This window comes from Aotus nancymaae, unplaced genomic scaffold (genome assembly GCF_030222135.1).
Source record: "Aotus nancymaae isolate 86718 unplaced genomic scaffold, 86718_ANA_hifiasm-v0.15.2.pri h1tg000011l, whole genome shotgun sequence".
NCBI lineage: Eukaryota > Metazoa > Chordata > Mammalia > Primates > Aotidae > Aotus > Aotus nancymaae.
The window spans coordinates 29,441,233-29,463,016 of NW_026988422.1; the positions used below are offsets into that span (position 1 = coordinate 29,441,233).

The 21,784-nt window shown below is 52.0% G+C and overlaps 1 protein-coding gene across 1 annotated transcript; it reads right to left on the reverse strand.

Annotated features, from left to right (window-relative positions):
• Positions 1-1,089: 1,089 nt before the first annotated feature.
• On the reverse strand, positions 1,090-21,784 carry NYNRIN (NYN domain and retroviral integrase containing). The gene is made up of 9 exons (XM_064374718.1): positions 21,705-21,784; positions 21,327-21,541; positions 11,810-12,468; positions 10,111-11,685; positions 9,104-9,234; positions 8,861-8,957; positions 7,264-7,365; positions 6,944-7,045; positions 1,090-5,748 (listed from the first exon to the last, which is right to left on the reverse strand). Exons 2-9 carry the CDS (start codon positions 21,522-21,524, stop codon positions 2,898-2,900), a joined length of 5,715 nt encoding a protein of 1,904 aa, XP_064230788.1. The 5' UTR covers positions 21,525-21,541; positions 21,705-21,784; the 3' UTR covers positions 1,090-2,897.

Here is a 21,784-nt window from a genome sequence, read left to right on the forward strand (position 1 = left end):
TTAGCTGGGCGTAGTAGTAGGTACCTGTAATCCCAGCTACTGGGGAGGCTGAGACAGGAGAATCGCTTGAGAGGCAGAGGTTGCAGTGAGGCAAGATCATGCCATTGCACTCCAGTCTGGGCAACAGAGTGAGACTCCATCTCAAAAAAATAAAAAAACATAAAGAAAGAAGGTCTTTGAGCCTGAAGGGAGAGAACAGCAAGAGTTTCCAGGGCAGGAAGAAGAGTAATGTTAGCTACATGTGATGAATGCTGTTCCATCCCTGGCCATACTCACCTCTTCAAACAGATTATTTCATGTAATCCTTGAACCATCTCATAACTTAGGAACTGTTACCCTGCATTTTACAGATAGGGAAAATGAGGCCTCAGGAAACAGCCCCTCATAGGTAGCAAATATAGACTCAAACCTAGGTCTGTCATTTTTCCAGTACAATCAAGCTGGTTCAGCACTAACACCATTCTCTCAGCATTCATGTATTCATTTTCTTTCCTTTTCTTTTTTTTCTTTTGAGATGGAGTCTCCCTTTGTCGCCCAGGCTAGAATGCAATGGCGATATCTTGGCTCACTGTAAGTTCTGCCTCCCAGGTTCAAGCAGTATTTGGGATTACAGGCGCCTGCTACCACACCCAGCTGATTTTTATATTTTTAGTAGACAGTTTTTCGCCATGTTGGCTAGTTTGGTTTTGAACTCCTGGCCTCAAGCGATCCACCCACCCTGGCCTCCCAAAGTACTGGGATTATAGGCATGAGCCACCGCACCAGGCCTCATCATTCATTTTCATTCCCACCCTGCCCACTTCTAAGACATAAACTGCAAGGGTACCAGCTTAGAAGCCCAGAGGTGGGACCTTCCTTCCAGCCCTGCCATGAACCAGCTATGGAGCCTTAAGCATATCACACTCTGGGCCCTGGTCTTCTGATCTGTACAGTAAGAGCCTGGTCCAGATAATCTGGAAAAGGTGCTATCCAGGCCTTCAAATCTGCAAGTGTATCTGGGAAACATACAGCAGCCATGCCTCGTGACTGCCCCATGCTCCTCCTTCCCCGTAACTGAGACTCAAGCTAAACAAAGAACTGGACATCAGCTCCAGTTTGATTCGTTTATTGACAAATCAAATGAAAAAAAATCACTTAAAAGGTGTGTGATCATAAATGTATCTAAAAAGGGGAACGCATACAGCACCAGGGAGGGAGAGTGAGGCTGGATGTAACATTGCAGGGCAGAGGAGGAAGAGAAAGAAGGGGCGGTGGGAAGGATGAAAGAGAGCACCTGCCAAATATCCCACAGCTCACCTTTCCACTTCTCAGCTGTCACTCAACCATTTTTCTGGACAGGGTTAACAGCTAGAAATGGTTTAAGGGCAACATCCAGATAGTTTGTCTGGACGATTGGAGAGATGAATAGTTGGAGAATGTGGATATAGGATTTTGAAGGATTCTCCAGCTTGAATCTGTTGCTAGAACCCTTTTCATGGTGAACTGGGAATCAGGAAGCTTAACCCTGGTCTCAGCTCAGCCACGAACTAGCTGTGTTGACTTTGGGCGAGTCACTTTCCCTCTGTGGTCCCCTTTTCTCTGATGTAAAACAAGCAAGATGGCGAGTTCTCCACTGGTTCTAGCATTCTGCAACACCAAGCATTCTGGCAACCTGAACTAGACCAGGAGACTGGCTCAGCTTCTGGAGAAATGAGACTACTCAGAGGGCCAGCCAGAGTGACGTGGCACTGGCCTTCAAATGGAGCCCACTTGCTTGGCAATGGCAGCAATTCGGAGGGGTAAGTGTAGCTGTGAAGAACTCACTCTCACTGCAAGGGTGCTCTCTGCAAAGAATGGCTGTGTGAGAGCCTGGGTTTTGCTCCACACAGAAGGCAGGTCCACAGGACTTGGGGGATGATACAGATGAAGCAATCACACAATCTGTAGGGTCTGGGATGAGGGGTACAGTGGAGGTGGAAGGAGCAGGGGGCGGTGGGCTTTGGGATAGGGTTGGGAGGTAGAGCCATGCCAGCACTTTGCCGTGTGCCAGCCTCTTGTTGCAGACACCCTCCCCCCTTAAAACAGAGGCTGGGGCCCCTGGGTCTAACAGAAGCAGCTCTTCAGGTAGAGATGCCACACTTGGCATCAAGATCCTTGATTCCTGTGGGGTGGACACCATCAAAGCAAGGGTCTCGGTTGTCTCCATTGCCTGGAGTCAAATGAGGTAGGCCAACCCATTTCCCCCTTGCCCCTCCCATGCTGACAAGCTGGTGGCTTGTGGCTGGCCATCCTCCCACTCCAAGACACTGCCCTCGAGGCCTGGGAGCATGGCCAGCCCTGCCGTGACAGCTGAGCAGGCCACACCTGGCTTAAGAAAGCTGACCATGAGGCTAGGAGGCACTCCCTACAGCCTGCCCGGGTTTATGTCAGCTGCAACAACTCTAAGGGCAAAGGTCCCCAAAAGAACAGGTTTGGAGGGAGGAGCCCACATTTGGGGTTTCTGTCTGGGAAAGGACTGTGGTTCCAATTCTGAGGTCCAGAGCCACAGCAGTAAGATTCTGGGGTGGGTGTGTGTGCACACACCACCACACACGACGTGTGAAGGGGAAAAGGATACTTAGTGAAAAGACACTGAGCCTGGTATATCCCAGTAGGAGGACTCTACTTCCCAGTGTAAAACTGCCAGAGACCCGTATCTGACAGCCGTTGGCAAATTCTCCAAGTACCCCAAACTGGGGATGTTTCCATGGGGATGCTGGTCCCTAGTTCAAGGCAATTCAGCAAAGCTTTATGAAGCAACTTCTCTACGAAAGGCACAACTGAGGGCCCCCAGTGGACTGAGAGCACTATTGGGACGGGGGAGGCCTAGCAGCAGAAACCCAGGGCCCTGGGGCAGGGGACACCCCTGCTGCTCCCGCTCACTGCTCCAAGACCTTGAAGGACAGGGGGGTGCCACTCTTGGCAAAGGTCTTCATCAGGCTGCTGGGATAGATGCACCCTAGCTTCTCTGGGGTTGGGAAGCCCCATATCCTATAGAGTGACAGGCTCAGCCGGTCCCCGATATAGAAGGGACCCACCCATTTGGCGCTGCTGCCATTCCTGGGGAGAGACAGCAGGAGGACCTGGTCACCCACGTTCCACTCCTTCTCCTGGCTCTCTCGCTTGAAACGCCTGTTCTCGGCCTTTTCACTCGCCTTGTCCGCCACCCTCCAGTGGAGCTCCAGCAGCTCCCCCACCAGCTGTAGCAGGAAGACGTCCATCTTGAGCCCTTCAATGTTTGCACTGCTCATCTCCCACCACAGGGGCTCTGTCAGCCTGGCCTCACCTCCGGTCAGGACCTTGAATGGTGTGGCGTCAGTGGAGGAGGCCCTGAAGGCCAGGTGTAGCAAGGGCAGGGATGCCGCCCACCTCTTCCCATGCAGGAAGATGAACTCCTTGAGGGCCCGCTTGAATTCCCAGTAGGCTCCTGAGCTTGTCAAGCAGGGGAACTGGAGGTCCCTACTCAGGGAGGCCACCTGGGCCCCCAGGGCCAGCCCACAGCTCACAAGGACGTGCCGGGCAAACTGGGGCCCCTGGGCTGCCTCCAGCCTCACGGGAACACCCCACCTTGCAAACACATGCTGAAGCAGCACCTGGGCCACAGCCGTGTGTGTGTAGGGCTTCAGGGGAAATGCCTCCACCCACCTGGTGTTGGCGTCGGCCACAATAAGCACATGCTTATGGCCCTCCTCACTTATGGTGACCGGGCCCACCACCTCGATCTGCAGGTTCGACCAGGGGGCGGTCGACCTGAGGGGCCACGGGGACTCAATCACCTTCAACTCGCTGCCTATGAGATTTCGGGGGATGCAGAACAAGCAGCTCCTGCAGTAATCTCTCACATGCTCCTGCATCCCGGGCCACCAGCCCAGCAAGCGCAGCTTCTTGTAGGTCTCTTCAGGCCTCTGGTGGGCCCCCAAGGGAATGTCATGCACAGAGAAAATCAGATCCCTCCGGAGTTGCGTCGGGACTACCCAGACCTTGGGCTTCTTATCTCCCTTGAACATAAGCAATCCACTCTCCTTGTCAAGGCTGAGTGAGTTAAAGGCAGAACTAAAGGGTGAGGAGCCAGACAGTTTCTGCCCAGCCTGCAGCCTGGCAATGATATCGGCCAGGGTGCTGTCACTGAGCTGTAATGCCAGCAAGTTGGGCCTCTTGCCCATGGGATGGGGAGTCACTACAGGGACTGGCACATCCTTTGGCAAACTCCACCACTGCCCACCCCCCTGAGCACCCTGCTTGGCCAGGGTGTCCACTGTCACAGCAAACAGAGAGCCCCTGTAGGAGGTTCGGTAGATAAACGGAAGGGATGAGAGGCCAGAGGTGAGGGATATAATGTAGGAGAGCAGACTTGGGTGAGGGAGTGGAGCCCCATCGGAGGACAGGAAGCCCCGGGCCCTCCAGAGGGGCAGGAGCTCCCACAGGAGGCTGAAGATCCAGTTGCAGTGAGTGAGGAAAACCACCGGGAGCGGGGACTGGCCAAAGCGCTCCAGGCCACAGGCTACGGCTGCCAGGTGGGCATAGGTTGGTGTGTAAGGAGAGCAGGAGAACGAAAGGGAGACAGGGGGGCTGGTGGGCGACAGAACATAGAGACCAAAGCCAGCACACCACTCATCCTCACGGTAGAAGCAGTAGCCCGACATGTGGATACAGACAAAGGTGGACAGGTCGGAGAAAGGCGGCAGAACCTGGAAGAAGCGAGGCATGGAGGCCGCAGGGGTCAGCAGGCGGTTCTCCCCCAGCAGGCCCTGGAGGAGGGACAATTCCAGGGCCCTCTTGCCTTTGTCCTGAACCAAAAGGGACCATCGGATCAACCAAGCTTTGGAAACCCCGCGGCTGTCCCGCACCTCAGGGTCCACAGTGGTCCGGGAGGCATAGGAAAGGTCCAGGACCACCGGGGTATCGCCGATGCAGCGGGAAAAATGTTTGAGGGCCCAGGCCACAGCGTAGGGGCTGTCTCCCCCTGACTGGGGGCCCTGGCTCTCCTCGTCAGGGAGGAGGGGTTTTGAGGTATAGGCTATGGGATGCTTTCTCCCTGAGTGCTCCTGATGGAGGATGGCCGTCAGGGCCACGTGGCTCACGGTCACCTCCAGGCGGAAGGGCAGCTGGGAGTTGGGGGCCGTCAGGCACAGAGCAGACACCAGGGCTCGCTTCAGGGCCAGGAAGGCCTCCTCATGCTCCTGGTGCCACTGCCAGTCGGGCTTCTGCTTAAGGAGGCTGTGCAGGGGGCCCACAAGGGCTTCATAGTCGGGGATGGCATCCCTGTGGGAGTCCATGAAGCCCACGAAGAAGGAGAGTGCAGTGAAGTTGCTGGGGATGGTAAGCTGGGCCAGGTGGGCAAGAACCTGCTGGCAGGGAGCCTTCCCATCCCAGGGGATGCCCAGGTAGGGGGAAGCCACCCCCGGCAGGAGATCGATGTCCAGGGCCCCATCGGGGGGGTCGTGGAGGCTGAGGCACCGCAGAATCTCCTCCGAAAGGGACGGGCACTCCACCCTGAACACTGATGCCAGCGAAGAGTCAAGATCGTCCTCCTCAGCCACCTTCTGCATGCCCTGCCCCTGTCTCTGCTCCTCATCCTGCCTCTCCTCCTCCTCTTCCCTGACTTCTTCCACATTTGGCAGACTCTCCAGGGGCCCAGAGTCAGTGTCATCACTCAACTCAGTGACACTGGCTGAGCTGGGAGGAAGGGTCTTCCACACCTTCAGGAAGTTGCCGATGTCAGTGTCCAACCTACACCAAAACACATGGAAGAGGGAGGGGCAGCCCCATCCTGAGCAGTCCTCCAAAGGGAAAGCACCTCTGTGGAAACCCCATTCCAAAGTGTCCTGAGGCTGGGCCAAATGCCAACAACCTGCATGGCATAGGCACAGCTGGGACCCTGCCTACAAATACTTCCTCCACCTCCTGCATGGGCCAGACCCCCAATATTAGAGGTGCATCTGTGCTCTGAAGGCCCATCCAATCAAAACCTCACTGACAAAGTAACACTTTAACTATAAGCCAATAATGGTTTGATAAGAGATGACTGGCGGCTTCCAGCCTAACGCAGGATGAGCAATCTGGGGGAAGGCGGGGGGTCATCGAAGTGAAGGAGAGCCTGATGAGGGACTTGTGAGGACACAGCAGACAAACCTCATCCACATCACTTTTTTCCAAACTGGCAAGTTGAGACTGGGGGATCTGGGCCCGGAGAAGCAGTGCCCTGCCCAGAACATCCTGACAAGGTCCCCTGCTGGATCTGGGAACCGGCAGGTGGGCAGCAGAGGATCTGAGTTACTGCAAACCAGTTCTGCTGGCACCAGCAACGGGACCCTGGAAAAGTCACTTGAGTCTCAGATACTTCATCTATAAAATGAGGACAGTGGTCATTTATGTATAACTCAAGTTGTGAGGATCAAATGAGATAATAAACATAGAAAAAATCCTACCTGGTGAATATTCTAGACACAGCTTCCCTTGGACAGAAAGAATAAGAGCAAGGCTGTTCACTGCAGCCTTGGACCCAACAGCATATAATGGAAGTGGTCAAATGGCCCTCACAAGGAAACAGAAAAATCTATAGGGTACTCATGGAATGAAATACTATATGAGCATTACCTGGAAATACATGAATTAGCATAGGATACACCTAAAAAAACTAATAAACCATTGAGTACAAATGCCAGTTGTGGAAAGATACATATAGTATTAAAGGATGCATATAGAATGTTAAAATTACATTCTACATATGTGCTTTCATGTATGTATTAAAACCTACTATAAGTGGTTTATGAACATATAAACATGTGGCATAAATATGGAGACATGAAAAAATCAGATCACTCTGACCAATATTAAGCTCTAGACAAACGTTGGCCAACATTAAGGGGAAGTTTCTCATCAGCCCCAGGAGGGCCTGGGAGGCTGAGGAGGCCTGACCCATTACCTGTTTGGCTTCTTTAGAAACTCATCCAAGGTGGGGCCATCACGGCCCAGGGGGTCATCAGGCACCATGAAGAGATTCCCCGCAAAGGTGAAAGGCAGCAAGCTGGGCCCAGGGGGAGAAAAGGCACAATCACTGTGAGCCCTTGACCCCCCCACACCCTGTTGTCTCCTGGCCTCTCCATGGGGCTGAGACCCACATCCTGGCAGGTGCTGGTGGCCACTGCTCCAAAGCCTCTCTTCCTACCCTAACCTCTCCCCTGCCAGGGGCTGCCTAACATCCAAGGGGAAGGAATGGCTCAGGCCTCTGGGGAGCTGCCTTACCGATCTTTGACCATCAATTTCTTGGAATTATTCATCAGGATGTGAATCTGCTCATTGGTGACAATGATGCCATCTGTCTCCTCTGCCAGTTTTACCATGAACCTGCAGGGAGAGGGGGAGTCACTAATGACCCAATAACCAGCCCCTTCACTTCCTGGGTCATTTGGGAAAATGAACTTGCAGCACATTGAAGTGTGTCAGACAAAGGCACTGCCCTTCCTACCCAGAAATCCAGGACCCCCAAGCCCACCTCCTCCTCTGTGCAGCCATGTGAAATCACTGGTAAGGATCAAGGTCATCCAGGGGTGACCTCAGATGCACACACTCCCAGCTGTATATACAAACACATACCCCTGCTATACACATAGGCACATACGTACACATGCACGGACAGAGAAACTCACATTCATCCACATTCGCACATGTATATTTACCGCTTCCGTTTTTGCATCTGTAAAACAGAGACAAGATACCTACCCCACATTGCCATGAGGATAAAACTGAATGAGAGAATGCTTTTAAGTGTCTAGGTAACTGCCTGTGACATCGCATACACACAAATATTCCATTGTAATACTTCACCAATGCACAACATTCATACACGTCAAGACATACATACATATATACGCTAGCACATATAAGTACACATACCTGACTAAACAAATCCACTTTTCCAAGAATCACCTCTCCTCTAAAGAGGGCTATGACCAGGGAAGAAAGCAAAGGCTACCAGCTTCTCAGTATTCCCTGAAACTCCGTTCTGCCTCCCTCAAGCATGCTATTCCACAAGTGCCCAGCAGAGGGACTGTCTGCAGAAAAGCCATCTTCCCTCAAACCTCCACCTGAACTTAGAGGCACTGAAAGACACTATGCAGGGGACTAGCTCTACAAAGAGGGATGTATGAGCCTCTCTGCCCAGCCCTTCTCAGTCCTGGTTGGGTGCCAGGTCTTGGGAGAAGTGTGGAGAAACAGAACTTCTCCCTGCCTGGCATGAGAGTTGCCTACGTGAAACCAAGACCTCTGTCTGCCCAGCACCAACTCCAACCCCGGACCCATGACTATGGCAGGGCCTTCCCTGCCCTAAGAGAGGCAGGGTCACAGGCTCCCCCTGAGCACAGTGGTCCCGCAGCCATGCTGAGGAGTGACAAGCAGACAAGAATTCGCGGTTTAGGCATTCAGGGCCCCATCCACATCAGCCATGCACAGACCTCCCCCAGTGCCAGGGCTCCAAGGGAGGAAAACACTAAAGCAATCTGGAGACACAAGCCTCAACCCAAATGGGTGCCCAAACCATCTGACAGGGGAACCTCATGTTCACAAATCACGGGGGAAGAATGCCTGTTAGCTAAGGGAGATGGACTCCAGAATCCCAAAGTCAGGAACAACTCCGGGCTTGGGGAGAGCCAACCTCAAGCCCTCTCCTTACTGTGCCCATCCCTCTGCCAACAGAGGCCCATGCTCCACCCCACCCTCTGCACAACCCACCCCCAACATGTTTGCCTCCATTTCCCCAGAGAAGACAGGCTGGACTCCACCTGACACACCAGGCGGGCCCAACTCCCTGAGCCCCGGAGGGCAGGCCTGGGGACCGGCACACCTATAATCGTAGGTGGTGATCTTCTTGCCATTCTCGAGCTGGGAGGGCGTGATTGAAAGCATTTTGAGCGAGTGTAGCTTCGTCAGAAAGTGGCTCTCTGGGGGAGAAAGGCAGAAGACAGAAATGGTCAAGGGAGGACAAAGTAGAAATGGCCACTCTGGGGTGGCAGAGGGTGGGGCAGCAAGGCTGAGAGAAGACAGCCTGGTGACACTGTGGAGGCCGGGCAGGCCGGGGACACCTCACCTCTCACCCTCCGGTTCTTCTTCAGCTGCCAGGTGGGTACAAACACAGTGACCTCTCGGTGTCCCCGGTTCCAGAAAAACTGCACTGCCATGGCAATGCCTCGGCAGGAGAAGAAGTGCTGGAGGCCATGCCTGTGGGGTCGTGGGACAAGAAAAGGCCCTGCCTCACCACTCCTCCTTCAGAGCCAGCCCTGGGGCATCAAGGAGGTAATGCCAGCACCAAGGACACCAACAATGCCCTTTCCTCTTCCCTCCATACTCAGACATTCTGTGAGCACCTACTGGGTGTGGGGCACTGCCAGAAACTGTGTGTGTGTGAGACAGAGAGTGTGTGTGTGTGTGTGTGTGTGTGTGCGTGTGTACCTGTGTGCATGCATGTGTGTAGGCCCAATGAGGACAAGTGGAGGAAAGCAGCCCCTCCACTCAGAGAGCTCAGTTGAGAGCTTAAAGCAAACAAAAATTCCTTGGCCACCTACTGTGTGCTGGGAGTGTGCTCTTTACAGGTAACTATCTTATCATGTGGCAAATTAAGTGGCATGCACATGTGTATGCTAACACCTCTACAGCAGTAAGTGCTGTGCAGGGAGGGCAATCGCTAAGGGCCAGCACAGTCAGGAAAAGTTTCACAACAGAGAGCTGTGCTGGGCCTTGAAGTTTGGACTAAAAGTTTAAAAGCTAGCCTGGGAAGGGCATGGACCTTGGCAGTTTGTGCAAGGCCAGCTGGACCCCTTGCTGGCTCAGGGACGTTGGGCAAGATTTCCCACCTCTGAGCCTGCTTCAGCATCTACAGAAAGAGAAACCAGAAATCTGCCCTTGAGGGCTGCTGTGAGGATTCCATGCACACTGCCTGACATGCAGGAGCCACTCAACATGAACCACTTCCCTCCCATCTCTTCCCCATGTCACCCACAGGAAAGTTGGGAAGCGATGCCCATACTCTGTCCCCCAGGAATGCCCTGCCCCAGCTCCAGAGCATCCCCAGCCCACCCCATGCCCGTGACTACTCACACCATGGCCACGCTGCTGCCATCAATGACCACTCGCCGTAACCCCTGGTTTCCAGGTTCCCCTGAGAGGTTCAGCTCGAAGGGTGTATTCAGGGCCTCGTGGTACCTCTGGAAGCTGGTCACTGTGCTGTTCGCTTGCAGGTGGCGAGGTGGCTGTCTTGGGGTCCCCTCCCAAGCCCCCAAGAGCCCCTCCATCTGAAACTGGTGCTTACTGCTGACAGCCAAGGTGCTACTGGGCTGGGGACCCTGCCTTCCAGCCTGCCCCTGGCCCTTCGGTAAGGAGGCACTAGACCTTGATGTAGGCTGGACCTCACTCAGAAGTTTGGCTACATCCAAGGTTGGCCCTGCATCCGTGGGCACCTTCTGAGCTGCAAGTGTTTTGGGAGCTTTGGAGACTTTGGGGGCCACGGGTACTTTGGGAGCTGCAGGTGTTTTGGGAGCTGCAGTTGTTTTGGGAGCTGCAGGTGCTTTGGAAGCTGTAGCTGCAGGCCCAGTTTGAGCTTTGGGTGTTTTGGGACCTGCAGGTGATGTTTTCGCTACAGGCATCTTCTGAGCCTGGGGAGTTTTTGGAGTTGTGGGTTCCACTTGAGCTGCCAACACTGGTTGATTCACAACTGTTTTTTGAGCTGTGGCCATCAATTGAGCTGCTGGCTTTGTTGGAGCCAAAGGCACTTTGGGAGCTGCAGGCTCTGTGTGCACTGCCAGCATCATTTGGGATGTAGGCACTTTGGGAGCTGCAGGTGGCACTTGAGTTCTGGGGGGATTTTCAGCTTTGAGCACTGCTGCAGCCATGGGCACTTTGAGAGTTTCAGGCACTGTTTGAGTTCCAGGTACTGAATGATCTGTCAGCCCCCCTTGAGCCATGGGCTTCCCTTTCCCTGCTGGCAGCACTGCACCAGGTCCCTCTTCCAGTCCCTTACAGTCAGACTGCATACTCCCTTGATCCCCTGGCTCACCTCCAGCCTGTAGTTGGGGTGTAGAGGTTAAGGGTGGCCCTATTTGTGGAAGATCCGAGCTAACTTTGTCCTTTACATCTGAGCTCCCTGGGACCACCAATAAACTCATAACTTTTGGGGGAGTCTCTGACCTTGGACAATTTTGCAGGACTGCTTCTCCTCCCAGCCCCCCATCTGGTCTACCAGCTGGGCTTTCTGCACTGGGCAGAGGAGCCAGCTCCTTCTGCTTCCACTCTAGATTTAAGGGCAAAGGATTCTGCCCTGGCAGCTTCAACTGAATGGGTCCCAGTGGCCTCTGCCAGAAGGGGAAATTGAAGCACGCCTGGGATAGGAGCCAGGCCAGATGGAGAGAATGCAGCTCATTGATCCTCCAGAAGGTTGCAGCAATAGCCCCAGGCCACAATGGCCCAAAGGCTGTCCCCGGGGTCCAGGCCTTCCAGGGTGGGCACACACCCAGGGCTGATACTGGAGGTTGGAAGAGGAGTTTGTCTTCTACCCTCTGGACCTGCCTTTGCTGCAGCAAGTCTTGTGTGTAGTTCGTGCAGTCTTGGCTGCTGGTGGCTTGCACTGGCCCTTCCTCTCGAGCACTGTCCGTACCACCTTGGTTGTTGGAAACGACCCTGGAGGAAGCCCAAGTTCATTGAAAAGGTGGAAGGCCAGTGTGGTCCCAAACTACTACTATTTCCTTGGGGTAGGGGAGCAGGGGTAGGATCAGAGAAGCCAGACACATTCTCCAGAACTTACCGTACCAGCTGGTTTGCTGTCTCCTGTGGTGTGCTCTGAGCTGGGATCAGGGACCCAGTGGCTCCCAGGCTAGATAACCTCTTTGAATTTTCTGGGCCCCTGTTCTGGAGGGTCCCCATGTCCAGAAAGGGTCCAGGACTCTCTCCCACAGACACCATGGCTAGGGCTTCCTTCTGCTGCTGGGGAGGGCAGATCAAAACCTCTGGGTCAGAGTGGCTGTCAGAGATGCCAAAGCGGCTGAGCCACTCGATGATGTCTTCCTTGCCCGCAGCATCCCGCACCAGGCTCAGCAGCAGCTCCTGGACTGCTGGGGGCAGCTGCAGTAGGTCCCCTGCATGCTGGTCACCACGGATCCAGACCAGGGCCCCAAAGGCCCGGGTCACCTCAGCCTCCCAGATCCCCCGGGGGGTCAGCAGAGGGGCAGGGCCCCAGCGCAGTCGCCCCACCAGTTCCTCCAGCCAGTTCTGTGTCATGATGAAAGACTCAGTCAGCCCGCCCACCATCAGGGAGCCAGGGGGGCCAGGCACCAGGTAAGCCAGGGTGCTCCAGCAGAGGCAGTCCAGGAAGAGGCCTTGGGCCCCAAGGAAGGCACAGTGCAGGATCGGCGGGTAGCGAACCTCCTTCCACAGCTCCGGGCTGCACAGGCCCTTCAGGTATTCCTGGGTACAGTGGGAAGAACACAGTGAAGTCAGCCCTTTAGGGGCATGAACCTGGATCTGCCCTCATACCCAAAAGGCTAGCCCCTCACTAACCATGTGGTCCCACCACCACCCCCCCACCCACCCTGAGCCAAATGACTCCCCCATGGCCAGCCACTCTTTCCCTGGTCCTGCACCCTCACACACCCATTTCTTTCCAAGGAACACCAAAAGAACAGGGAAGCCTGGGAGAGAGGAGGGAAAGAACCCATGTTTCAGCTCCAACTTGTCTTCAACTGATTAGGTTAATCATGGGGCACTTATCATCTTCTCAGCACCTCAGTCTCTTCACCAATAAAATGGAAGGTTAAACTGGATGCTCCTGAGGTCTAGTTCCACCCTGGGATTCCTGAAGCGTGCGACAGCTTGGGGGGAAGTGGCTGTACACTACTGAGCACCCTCCATAAGCTAGGAACTGATGCAACCTGGGGAAAGTTATTAATCACACAACACCCCCGCCCCCATGCCTGAGTTTCCTCATTTGTAAAATGGAAACAGCAACAGTTTCACCTCATTGGGCCACTGTGACACTTCAGTGAGTTAATACGCAGAAAGTACTTAGGATGACGCCTGGCACAGCCTGTTCCCATTTTGCAGGCTCAGAAGAGCTATGCAGCCTTCCCAAGGGCACACAGCTAGAGACTCTGATACCAGAGTTTCTTCCACCTCTTCTGGCTGACTACAGTGACTACAGGGTAATCATGTGAAACTCTAGCTTCATTTCCCTCCAGATGTCTCTAGCACAACCTGTACCCCTGAATCATAGTAACTCTGTTGCCCAGAAGGGACAGAGAAGGAGATAAGACACCGGGCCAGTGTCCAGGGGAACCCTTGCACCTGCGCATACATGAAATAGCTAACTAGAAGGAAGACCTCTGGCTTTCTGGGCAAACCAAGTCCTAGAGTTCACAGATTTCACAGGGCTCATACTCGCCATCTTTAGCAGTGGCTGGGGTGGGCGAGGTTGGGGTTCTTCCACTCTGTGGCTGAGTTCCATCAGTGTGGTCCCATGAGCTCTCCCTCCAATCAGCCACCCCATATGGACTTCATGTGCCCCCATCCCCCTCCACATCCCCTTTCTTTGACAGTCATCCCTCTCATCCCTCTTCCTGCTTTCCCCTGGCAGTACCATACTCCATTTTGGATCTCCAATAGCCATCCTGAAGACTACCCAGGCATCTCTGCTCAGTCCCCGGGCCATCCTTCCCTGCTCAGGCCTATGTGTCCCTCTTCCACCTGGCTGAGGCCACAGACCTGCAACCTTTTTTTTTTTTTGAGACGGAGTCTCGCTCTGTCACCCAGGCTAAAGTGCAATGGTTCAGTCTCCGCTCACTGCAACCTCTGCCTCCCGGGTTCAAGCAATTCTCCTGTCTCAGCCTCCCAAGTAGCTGGGATTACAGGAATGAGCCACCACACCTGGCTAATTTTTGTATTTTTTAGTAGAGATGGGTTTCACCATGTTGGCCAGGCTGGTCTTGAACTCCTGACCTTGTGATCCGCCCACCTCAACCTCCCAGAGTGCTGGGATTACAGGCGTGAGCCACTGCTCCAGGCCTGACCTACAACCTCTTTCTCAAACAGCCTGAAATACATGTCCAACACCTTTGCAATCAGCCTAAAACCAACTCAAAACCTGATGGACATCCCAAGCCAACCCCTCCTATCCCAATTTCATCTGGTCCCACTGCCTAGCAAGGGTAAATCTGAGCAGGTGTGGGCTAACTGTCTCAGACCTTAACAAATATTCCCCACCCCATGCACCCCCATTTCAATGACGTGAAAACAACATGTAAAAACGGAGTGATGTGCTGGGGAAGAAGATTATGGGTAGCTTCTTTGTCTTTCTGCAGAGAGCTTAGAATATTTATGGTTCCATTAACTGTTCAATATTTCATTTTATTTTTATTTTTTGAGACAGAATCTCACTCTGTCACCCAGGCTGGAGTGCAGTGGCACGATCTTGGCTCACTGCAGCCTCTGCTTCCCAGGTACTAACAATTCTCCTGTCTCAGCCTCCCAAGTAGCTGGGATTACAGACGAGCACCACCATGCCTGGCTAATTTTTGTATTTTTAGTATGGATGGGGTTTCACCATGTTGCCCAGGCTGGTCTCGAACTCCTGGCTTCATGTGATCCACCCACCACCTTGGCCTCCTAAAGTGCCGGGATTACAAGTGCAAGCCGCCATGCCTGGCCTAATATTTTAAATTTATGAGATATATAGGAACTGTGATAATTTTTAAATAATAAATCTGAACTAATATTTAGTTAGAGCTTATTATGTCTCAGGCACTTTGCATATATTATCTTATTTATTCCTCTCTCTGCCCTTTAAGGAAACACAATTATCCCCATCTTAGATGAGCAAGGAAGGCCATATGTCCAAGATCACACAGTTAGTAGGCTAGGATGCTCAGGCACTCTAGCGCCACTGTCGGGGGCCTTACCATGATGCTGTCTATACTGTAGAGGGAGAGAAGATAAGGAAACAACAGGCATTTACAGCCTGAAAATATCTGAACAACTTTCCTGCCTAAAGCCAACCCAGACCTTCTTCCTCCAAGAGGAGAAAAAGTAGAGAAGAAGAGACAGGAACAACTAGATAGAAAGATGATACAGGTGAATAGGAAAGGGCACAGAAAAAGAGCACTGTATTTGTAAGAATATATTGTCCAATATCCCAAGGGTCATTAGTCAACTTGTAAGTTGAATAAAAGCACGTATACAAAATATTTTAATACTATTCTGTACTTGTCAAGGTGCTTTATTACTTAACACCTAATTAGGATTCTCTTTTCTCATAAGTCAGGTATCATTCATTGCCTACTTTCCAGAACCACCCCAATTTATACTGCAGGATACTCAAAAGGCTCAGAAAACAACACCAAGAAACTCTGGAATTGGGAGTGAAAGGGAACATGAAAAACCAGGTTCTTTGAGGAGCGATTAGATCTGGGAGCCCAACCGCTCATAACACACACATTCATACACACACACACACACACACACACACGCACACACAGGCTTGGCAACTACCTTCCCGTTCACTGGAGGGGTGTTCTCCAGGGAGTGCAAAATGCGGTCTTAGGAGCAGAGGTTGATCAGCATAATGGAAGGTGTGAGTACCATACAAAAAACATGGACCGAGTAAGGAGGGCCAAAGAGTGATACACACAATGCAAGCTAAATGCAGAGAAACTCATTCTTCCCACTCAGACATTTGCTTGGCAGCCAGACCCTGATCCTCCAGGCTGGAGAAGAGAGGCATACATTCTGGAAAATCTGGTCAGCCCATGAGCAAAGACTTAAAGATCACAAAATGGGGTCCCTAACCAACAATACCCATAATCTCTGTACACTCAAGATCAAAACCAACAAGTCTTGCCCACAGCCTCTGCTCCCAATCAGCTTTTTGTCCTTCACTTTTTATCACGCAAGGATTATCATGAAAACTTCTACTGTGAAACACAGAGACCAAACCATAAAGGAAAAAAAAAAAAGCAATCTGAAAGAAGAGAAACTAGGTAAGGAGAAGAAAACCAAAAAGCTTACTACCGGCCAGGCGTGGTGGCTCACGCCTGTCATTCCAGCACTTCGGGAGGCCAAGGTGGGTGGATCAGAAAGTCAAGAGATCGAGACCATCCCAGCCAACATGGTGAAACCCCATCTCTACTAAAAATACAAAAGTTAGTTGAGCGTAGTGGCAAGCGCCTGTAGCCTCAGCTATTTGGGAGTCTGAGGCAGGAAAATCGCTTGAACCCGGGAGGCAGAGGTTGCAGTGAGCCAAGATCGTGCCACTGCACTCCAGCCTGAGCAACAAGAGTGAGACCCCATCCCCCCAACCAAAAAAAAAAAAAAAAAAAAAAGGCTTACTATCATTTCTCTCCTCAGAGAGACAACAGAGAACATGGTACACACTAAACAAGAATACAATAGGATACATACATTCCAACTTTTATTTTAAAAGCATAGGATACTATTTTTAAAAACAGGGAATATAAAGGACTTCTAGACATTAAAAATTTGACCGCAGAAATGAAAGACCCAAGAAAAAACTTCAAAGACAAAATTAAGGAAATCTTCAGAAAGAAGAACAAAAAGTTAAAGTCAAAAAAGAGGAGAAAACATATGAAAAGTAGAAGCTTCCAGAAAGAGAGGACAGGGACAGCACAGGAGAGGAAATAACCCACTAAGTATTTCCCCCAATTTCCCGGATCTGAGGAACATGAGTGTCCAGATAGAAGGCCCCCTAAGTACAGCAAGAGTGCTTGATGATGGAGGAAAACAGACCCACACAAAGAGGTCTCACTAGGAAACTGCAGAACATTGGGGAAAACTGACAACTTCCAGAGAGAAAACAACATCTCACACAAATGCCCAGGGACCAGAATAGCTTCAGACTCCTCCAAATGAAGCACAACCCTCACATTTCTGAAGGTAAATAGTTTTCCTTTTATAATTTGATATCAACCAAACTATCAATCAAGTATTATTTGGCTATGCAATGTGGACAGACAACCTCAGCACTTTTCCTCCTGTAAAACCTTTCCCAGGAAGCCACTGGAGAGCAGTTTTCCAGTAAACTAAATAGGAAAGAAGCAAAGGCAGTCTGCAGGGCGATGGTGAAGAGAAATCTCAGAATTTATTCATCCATTCAACAAATAATTCTTGACTACACGCCAGGCACTGTTTTAGGGTGACAGTTGTCCACACACAGGACAACTAGATCAGATTGGAGGGTGTGACTCAAGGGACAGGCATGTTGAAAGCAGGAATCTGCATACACTTTGCTGCTGCACCATCTTTTTAACTTGAGACTACAGACGGATGTGTTCTATCAACCCAAGAAAGAAACAGTTTCAAGGTCCAGGACATAAGTATTTAGCAAAGAAAAAAGGCAAAGGATGCCAAGAATGACAGCTGTGTCAGCCTGGAAAGCAACTGACCAGACAGGAGAGATGGCTCCAAGAAAAAAATTTAGAACCAAAAGAACACCTTGAACTGATAGGCTGACCTTGTAAAAAACCGCACTGAGAGGCTACTGGAAGTGAGAAGAATTAACAATAGGTACAAAGACAAACAGGCAAATTGAAAAACAAAGAGTCTTTAACCTCAGTGAAACCAAAAAGTAAGAAAGAAAACAAAACGATCGTACACTTCAGTGCTTACATGTGAACGCTACGTGCACAGGCATAATGAGGCAATGCTAAATGTAGATTTAGCAGATAATTGAAACAGAACTATCTTGAGAAGAGGGAATGGCAGTGAAAGGGAGCTAAATCCTCACATACAATAATGGGACCAAAAAAAGATAACATCTAAAATAAATTAATTGAAAGGAACAGTGTCTACATATTCTTTTAGAAATGTGGAGATGCATAAATGCCAGAGAAAATACTGTCTATAGGGATGGTTACTGAACGGGGAATTGGGAGGGCCAGGGCAGTGAACTACCACGTGCTCTTCTAAGCCTTTTGGTAATGATTGGACTTTTCAAATGTGTATTACTTTGATAAAGGATAATTTAAGTTTAAAGAAAAAGAAGGATTCGGTGCCTACAACACAAGTAGGTGTGCTGGTAAATGTTTAAAAATCAGCTGGAGGTGGGGGGTAACGCTCATTTGTCGCATTTGCTAATTTCTGTGGCATAAACACTCCCATGTCTGTAAATACTCCTCCACTCACTTGCACAATTCCTGAAATTTTAACAGCAGGTCCATAGGAGCCAACTCCAGAGGCTGACGACAACCAACTCTCAGGGTACTGCTCACAGTTAGTGAGTGTGCAATGAAGATAGTTCACTTTCCATCTGACGGCTAAGCCAGATGTCAGCAAGCCACACCCTGTCCCAGAGCTCCAGAATCCAGTCTCCAGAAGGTACTCCTGCCCACTGCCACTGCCTTTGGGCTCCCCATCACCTCCCTCCATGGTCACTTCTCCTCTCCGCCCCCACCCCATCCTCACCTCGTTGCCAAAGGGCAGAAGGGTAGAGCAGGGCTTGTCCCGGGCCTCCACTGATGATTACTAAAACCTGTCTCTCCACTCACTGAGTTCACCTCAGAGGCCAGGCCTCCCCAGTGTTTGTTTTGCTGCCTGGGAATGTGTATCACAGCAATGTCTTCAATGTTTCTTCATCCCACCACAACAAAACAATTTGAAAGCGCTCAAGTTTTACAGAGATTTTCCTGAAAAACCAGCCACATAGAAACACACCCAGGCCCTTCTCTAGATGAGCCTGTATCCTTCTCGACTCCTCCCCCCCTCGGCCCCAGCAAGCCACCCTCACCCTCAGCCCTCCCCACATCCTGCAACCTGTGGTCTCCCAGAGTCCTCTCCGCCTGTTGGCCTATGTTCAGGAGGCCATTAACAAAGTGTATGATTCTGTGTCCCTACAGCTGAGATTGGGGTCAGCCACGCCATCTCCCTATGGGAACCACGAGACATCCTTACACTTGGGAAACATTCATGTGTCAGATTGCTGGACCTTAGACAGCATTTAATCCAAGACTTTCACTTTACAAACAGGGAGATTGAGACCCAGAGAGGGAAAAGGACTTGCTCAAAAGTTAAAAACAGCAGTAGCTAACATCTATGGTCTATAGCTCTCCACATTTTATAAAAGTATTGCGACATGCATGATTTCAGCAGACTCTCACAACCTCTTGATGAACCAGGTATTATCATCTGATAAGGGAATGGCTCAAGAGAGGATACATTATTTGAACCGGTCACCCAGTTAACAGTTAGCAAACCCCAACCTCAAACTCTCCCCACCATAACTTTCCTACCTTGGTTGTAACTTGGTGACAGCAAATCAAACCCAGATCCCCTAACCCCTGAGACAAAACTTTATCCTCCCCACCTTCCCTGTCCTCCTGCTCCAAATTGCCAACAAAGTCCTTTCTGCTCATTGTGTACAATAAGGCAGGGAGCTACCCAGAATCCCCTCATGCTGGGTTCCCACTTTTCAACAATGCCTTTCCCAAAGGGAAGACAAAGGGGAGTGGAGGAACAGGGCTAGGAATCAAGGGAGTCACTGGTTCCATTAGCAGGGCCTAGAGTGGGAGCCTGAGGCATAAGGATCTGTGGCCTGAAGATCCCTGAAGCAGCAGAGGGAGATGGAGCAGGCAGGCCTGGAGAAGCCGATCCAGGATTTAAGCAAGAAGTGGGTTGAGGGGGGGCCTCAGAAAGTGCGAGACCTGGCTGGGCACAGTGGTTCATGCCTGTGATCCCAGCACTTTGGGAGGTCAAGGCAAGTGAATCACCTAAGGTTGGGAATCTGAGACCAGCCTCACCAACATGGTGAAACCCCATTTCTATTAAAATACAAAAATTAGCCAGGCATGGTGGCGCGTGCCTGTAATCCCAGCTACTCAGGAAGCTGAGGCAGGGGAATCACTTGAACACAGGAGGTGGAGGTTGCTGTGAGCCGAGATCATGCCATTGCATTCCAGCCTGGGCAACAGAGTAAAACGCCATCTCAAAAAAAAAAAAAAAAGGAAAAGAAAGAAAGAAAGTGGGAGTCCCATAAGAGGGTGAGCTGCTGCCTTTCAAAGTAACCAAAATATCAAGAACCCAAAGAGCCTAAAAGGCTTCTCTTGTTAGCCTATGGCTTCTGAAACATCTTACTCTCAAGGCCTCCTGCACATCTGTTCTCTGGAAAGATCCCTTCCCTCTCCTAGCACCTCCGTCAAAATTGGAAAAACTGCTGACCTAGCAGCTCCACAAAGGGGTTGAGGAAGGAACTTCCCAGCCTGCCTGCCAGGCTGGCTGGTGGAATTCTGGGCCTCCGCACCCATGGCCTTGACCAATTAGGATATAGGTACAGACCCAGCTGCAGTAGGTGTGTGTGTTGGGGGGCAGGTGGTCTGGGGCAGAGGGAGGCTACAGCATTCCGACAAAGAAGAGATAAGATATAGGAATCTAAGGGAAGAGGGAAACCTTGAGGGACAGGGGAATCTGAGAGGCCCAAGTAGAGGAAAAGCTTGTGAGAGAAGCCAGGGAGATTGCAGGCGTGCTGTGATCTGGCCTGTCCAATGTCCAGCCCCACACAGCAAGCCCTTTCATCTGAAAGCTCACAGCCCTCCTCCCAGATTCCCACCCATCTCCAAGACCAGGGAATCTGCACCCCACTCTGACCCCCTACAAGAAGTTGGATGGCATCAAGAGTGTGAGGCAGGGAGCCCAGATCCCTGGGTTCTGGTCCAACCCCCACCACCTCACCTACCTGACTCTGAGCCCTCAGGCAGGCCCCTCACCCTCTCTGACCACCAGTACCTCATCTGTAAAATGCCAATATCACTCTAGAAGCGTCTTTAAGGGGCCCTCCAGTCCTAGCACTCAGAGGCTCCAAGGGGCAGCCCAGGATTTAAGGAGACTTAAAAGAGGACAGAAGGACCTGGGCCTTCCAGAGTCTTGGTGGAGAACAAAGAGGTGTGTTGCAGAGGCCACAGCAATGCAGCGCTTTGAGTTGCTCCCCAGATGGAAAAGTGGGGCTGCGGATGCTGGGGCCCTGGACAGGGAAGGCTCATGGGGGGGACACACAGCGAGGAGGCGCTCTCAGTGCACTTGAGGGACAGAGGTGACACGTAAGGAAGGGGTGGGGCAGGAAAGCAAGGAACCAGAGGGAAAGAGCGGGCAAGGAAGGAGCGCAGGCTGATCTGGCGAGGCAGGAGGATGGCCCAGTACCTGCCTGCCACACTGCTAAATCCAGGCGGGGGGAGGGCGGTGGTGCCTCTGCGGACCACCATCTCCCCAGGGGAAGGGGAGAGAGGGATCTGGCTGGAAGAGATAGGTGGGGGTGGGGAGAAGCTGTTTACCTTGGCTTTGCCCATGTTCTCTCGGGGCCCCTCGAGCTGTAGCCAGAAGTAGGGGGTGTCCGGGCGGCTCTGGAAGGCGTTCAGCTTGACCCTGAAGATGCGCTGCACTTGCAGCCGCTGCCGCTGCACCCGAGGCTTCGATTTTGTCTGCACCATGAACCATTCCTGCGCCGGGGGATCGCCCCCGGACAGGAGCATGGCTGTCCCGCCCGCTCCTGGAACGAAGGAGACTACAGTGTCACTGGGGTTTCGGCGCGGCCGGCGCCCCAGCCCCCAGCCCCCAGCCCCCAGCCCCCAGCCCGCGGCTCCTAAGCCACGCCCCCTCCTCCCCGCGGCGCGCCCCCCGCAAGGCCTCTTCCCCCTTGCGGCGGGACTTACCCGGCAAGGCTCGGGCGCCCGCCCTCCCGAGCTTCGTCCCCCTCGGCAGCGGCTCCCGCGACGAGCTCTTCCTGCCAGGG

Bases quoted from the DNA above. Each gene is read 5' to 3' on its own strand.
- NYNRIN (XM_064374718.1), bottom strand. From the start codon at position 21,524: ATGCTCCTGTCCGGGGGCGATCCCCCGGCGCAGGAATGGTTCATGGTG. The intron at 11,686-11,809 runs GTAAGTTCTGGA...GGCTTCCTCCAG, and splicing joins ACAGCAAACCAGCTGGTACG to GGTCGTTTCCAACAACCAAG. The intron at 7,366-8,860 runs GTGTGCCGGTCC...CTCTCCCTGCAG, and splicing joins ATCACCACCTACGATTATAG to GTTCATGGTAAAACTGGCAG.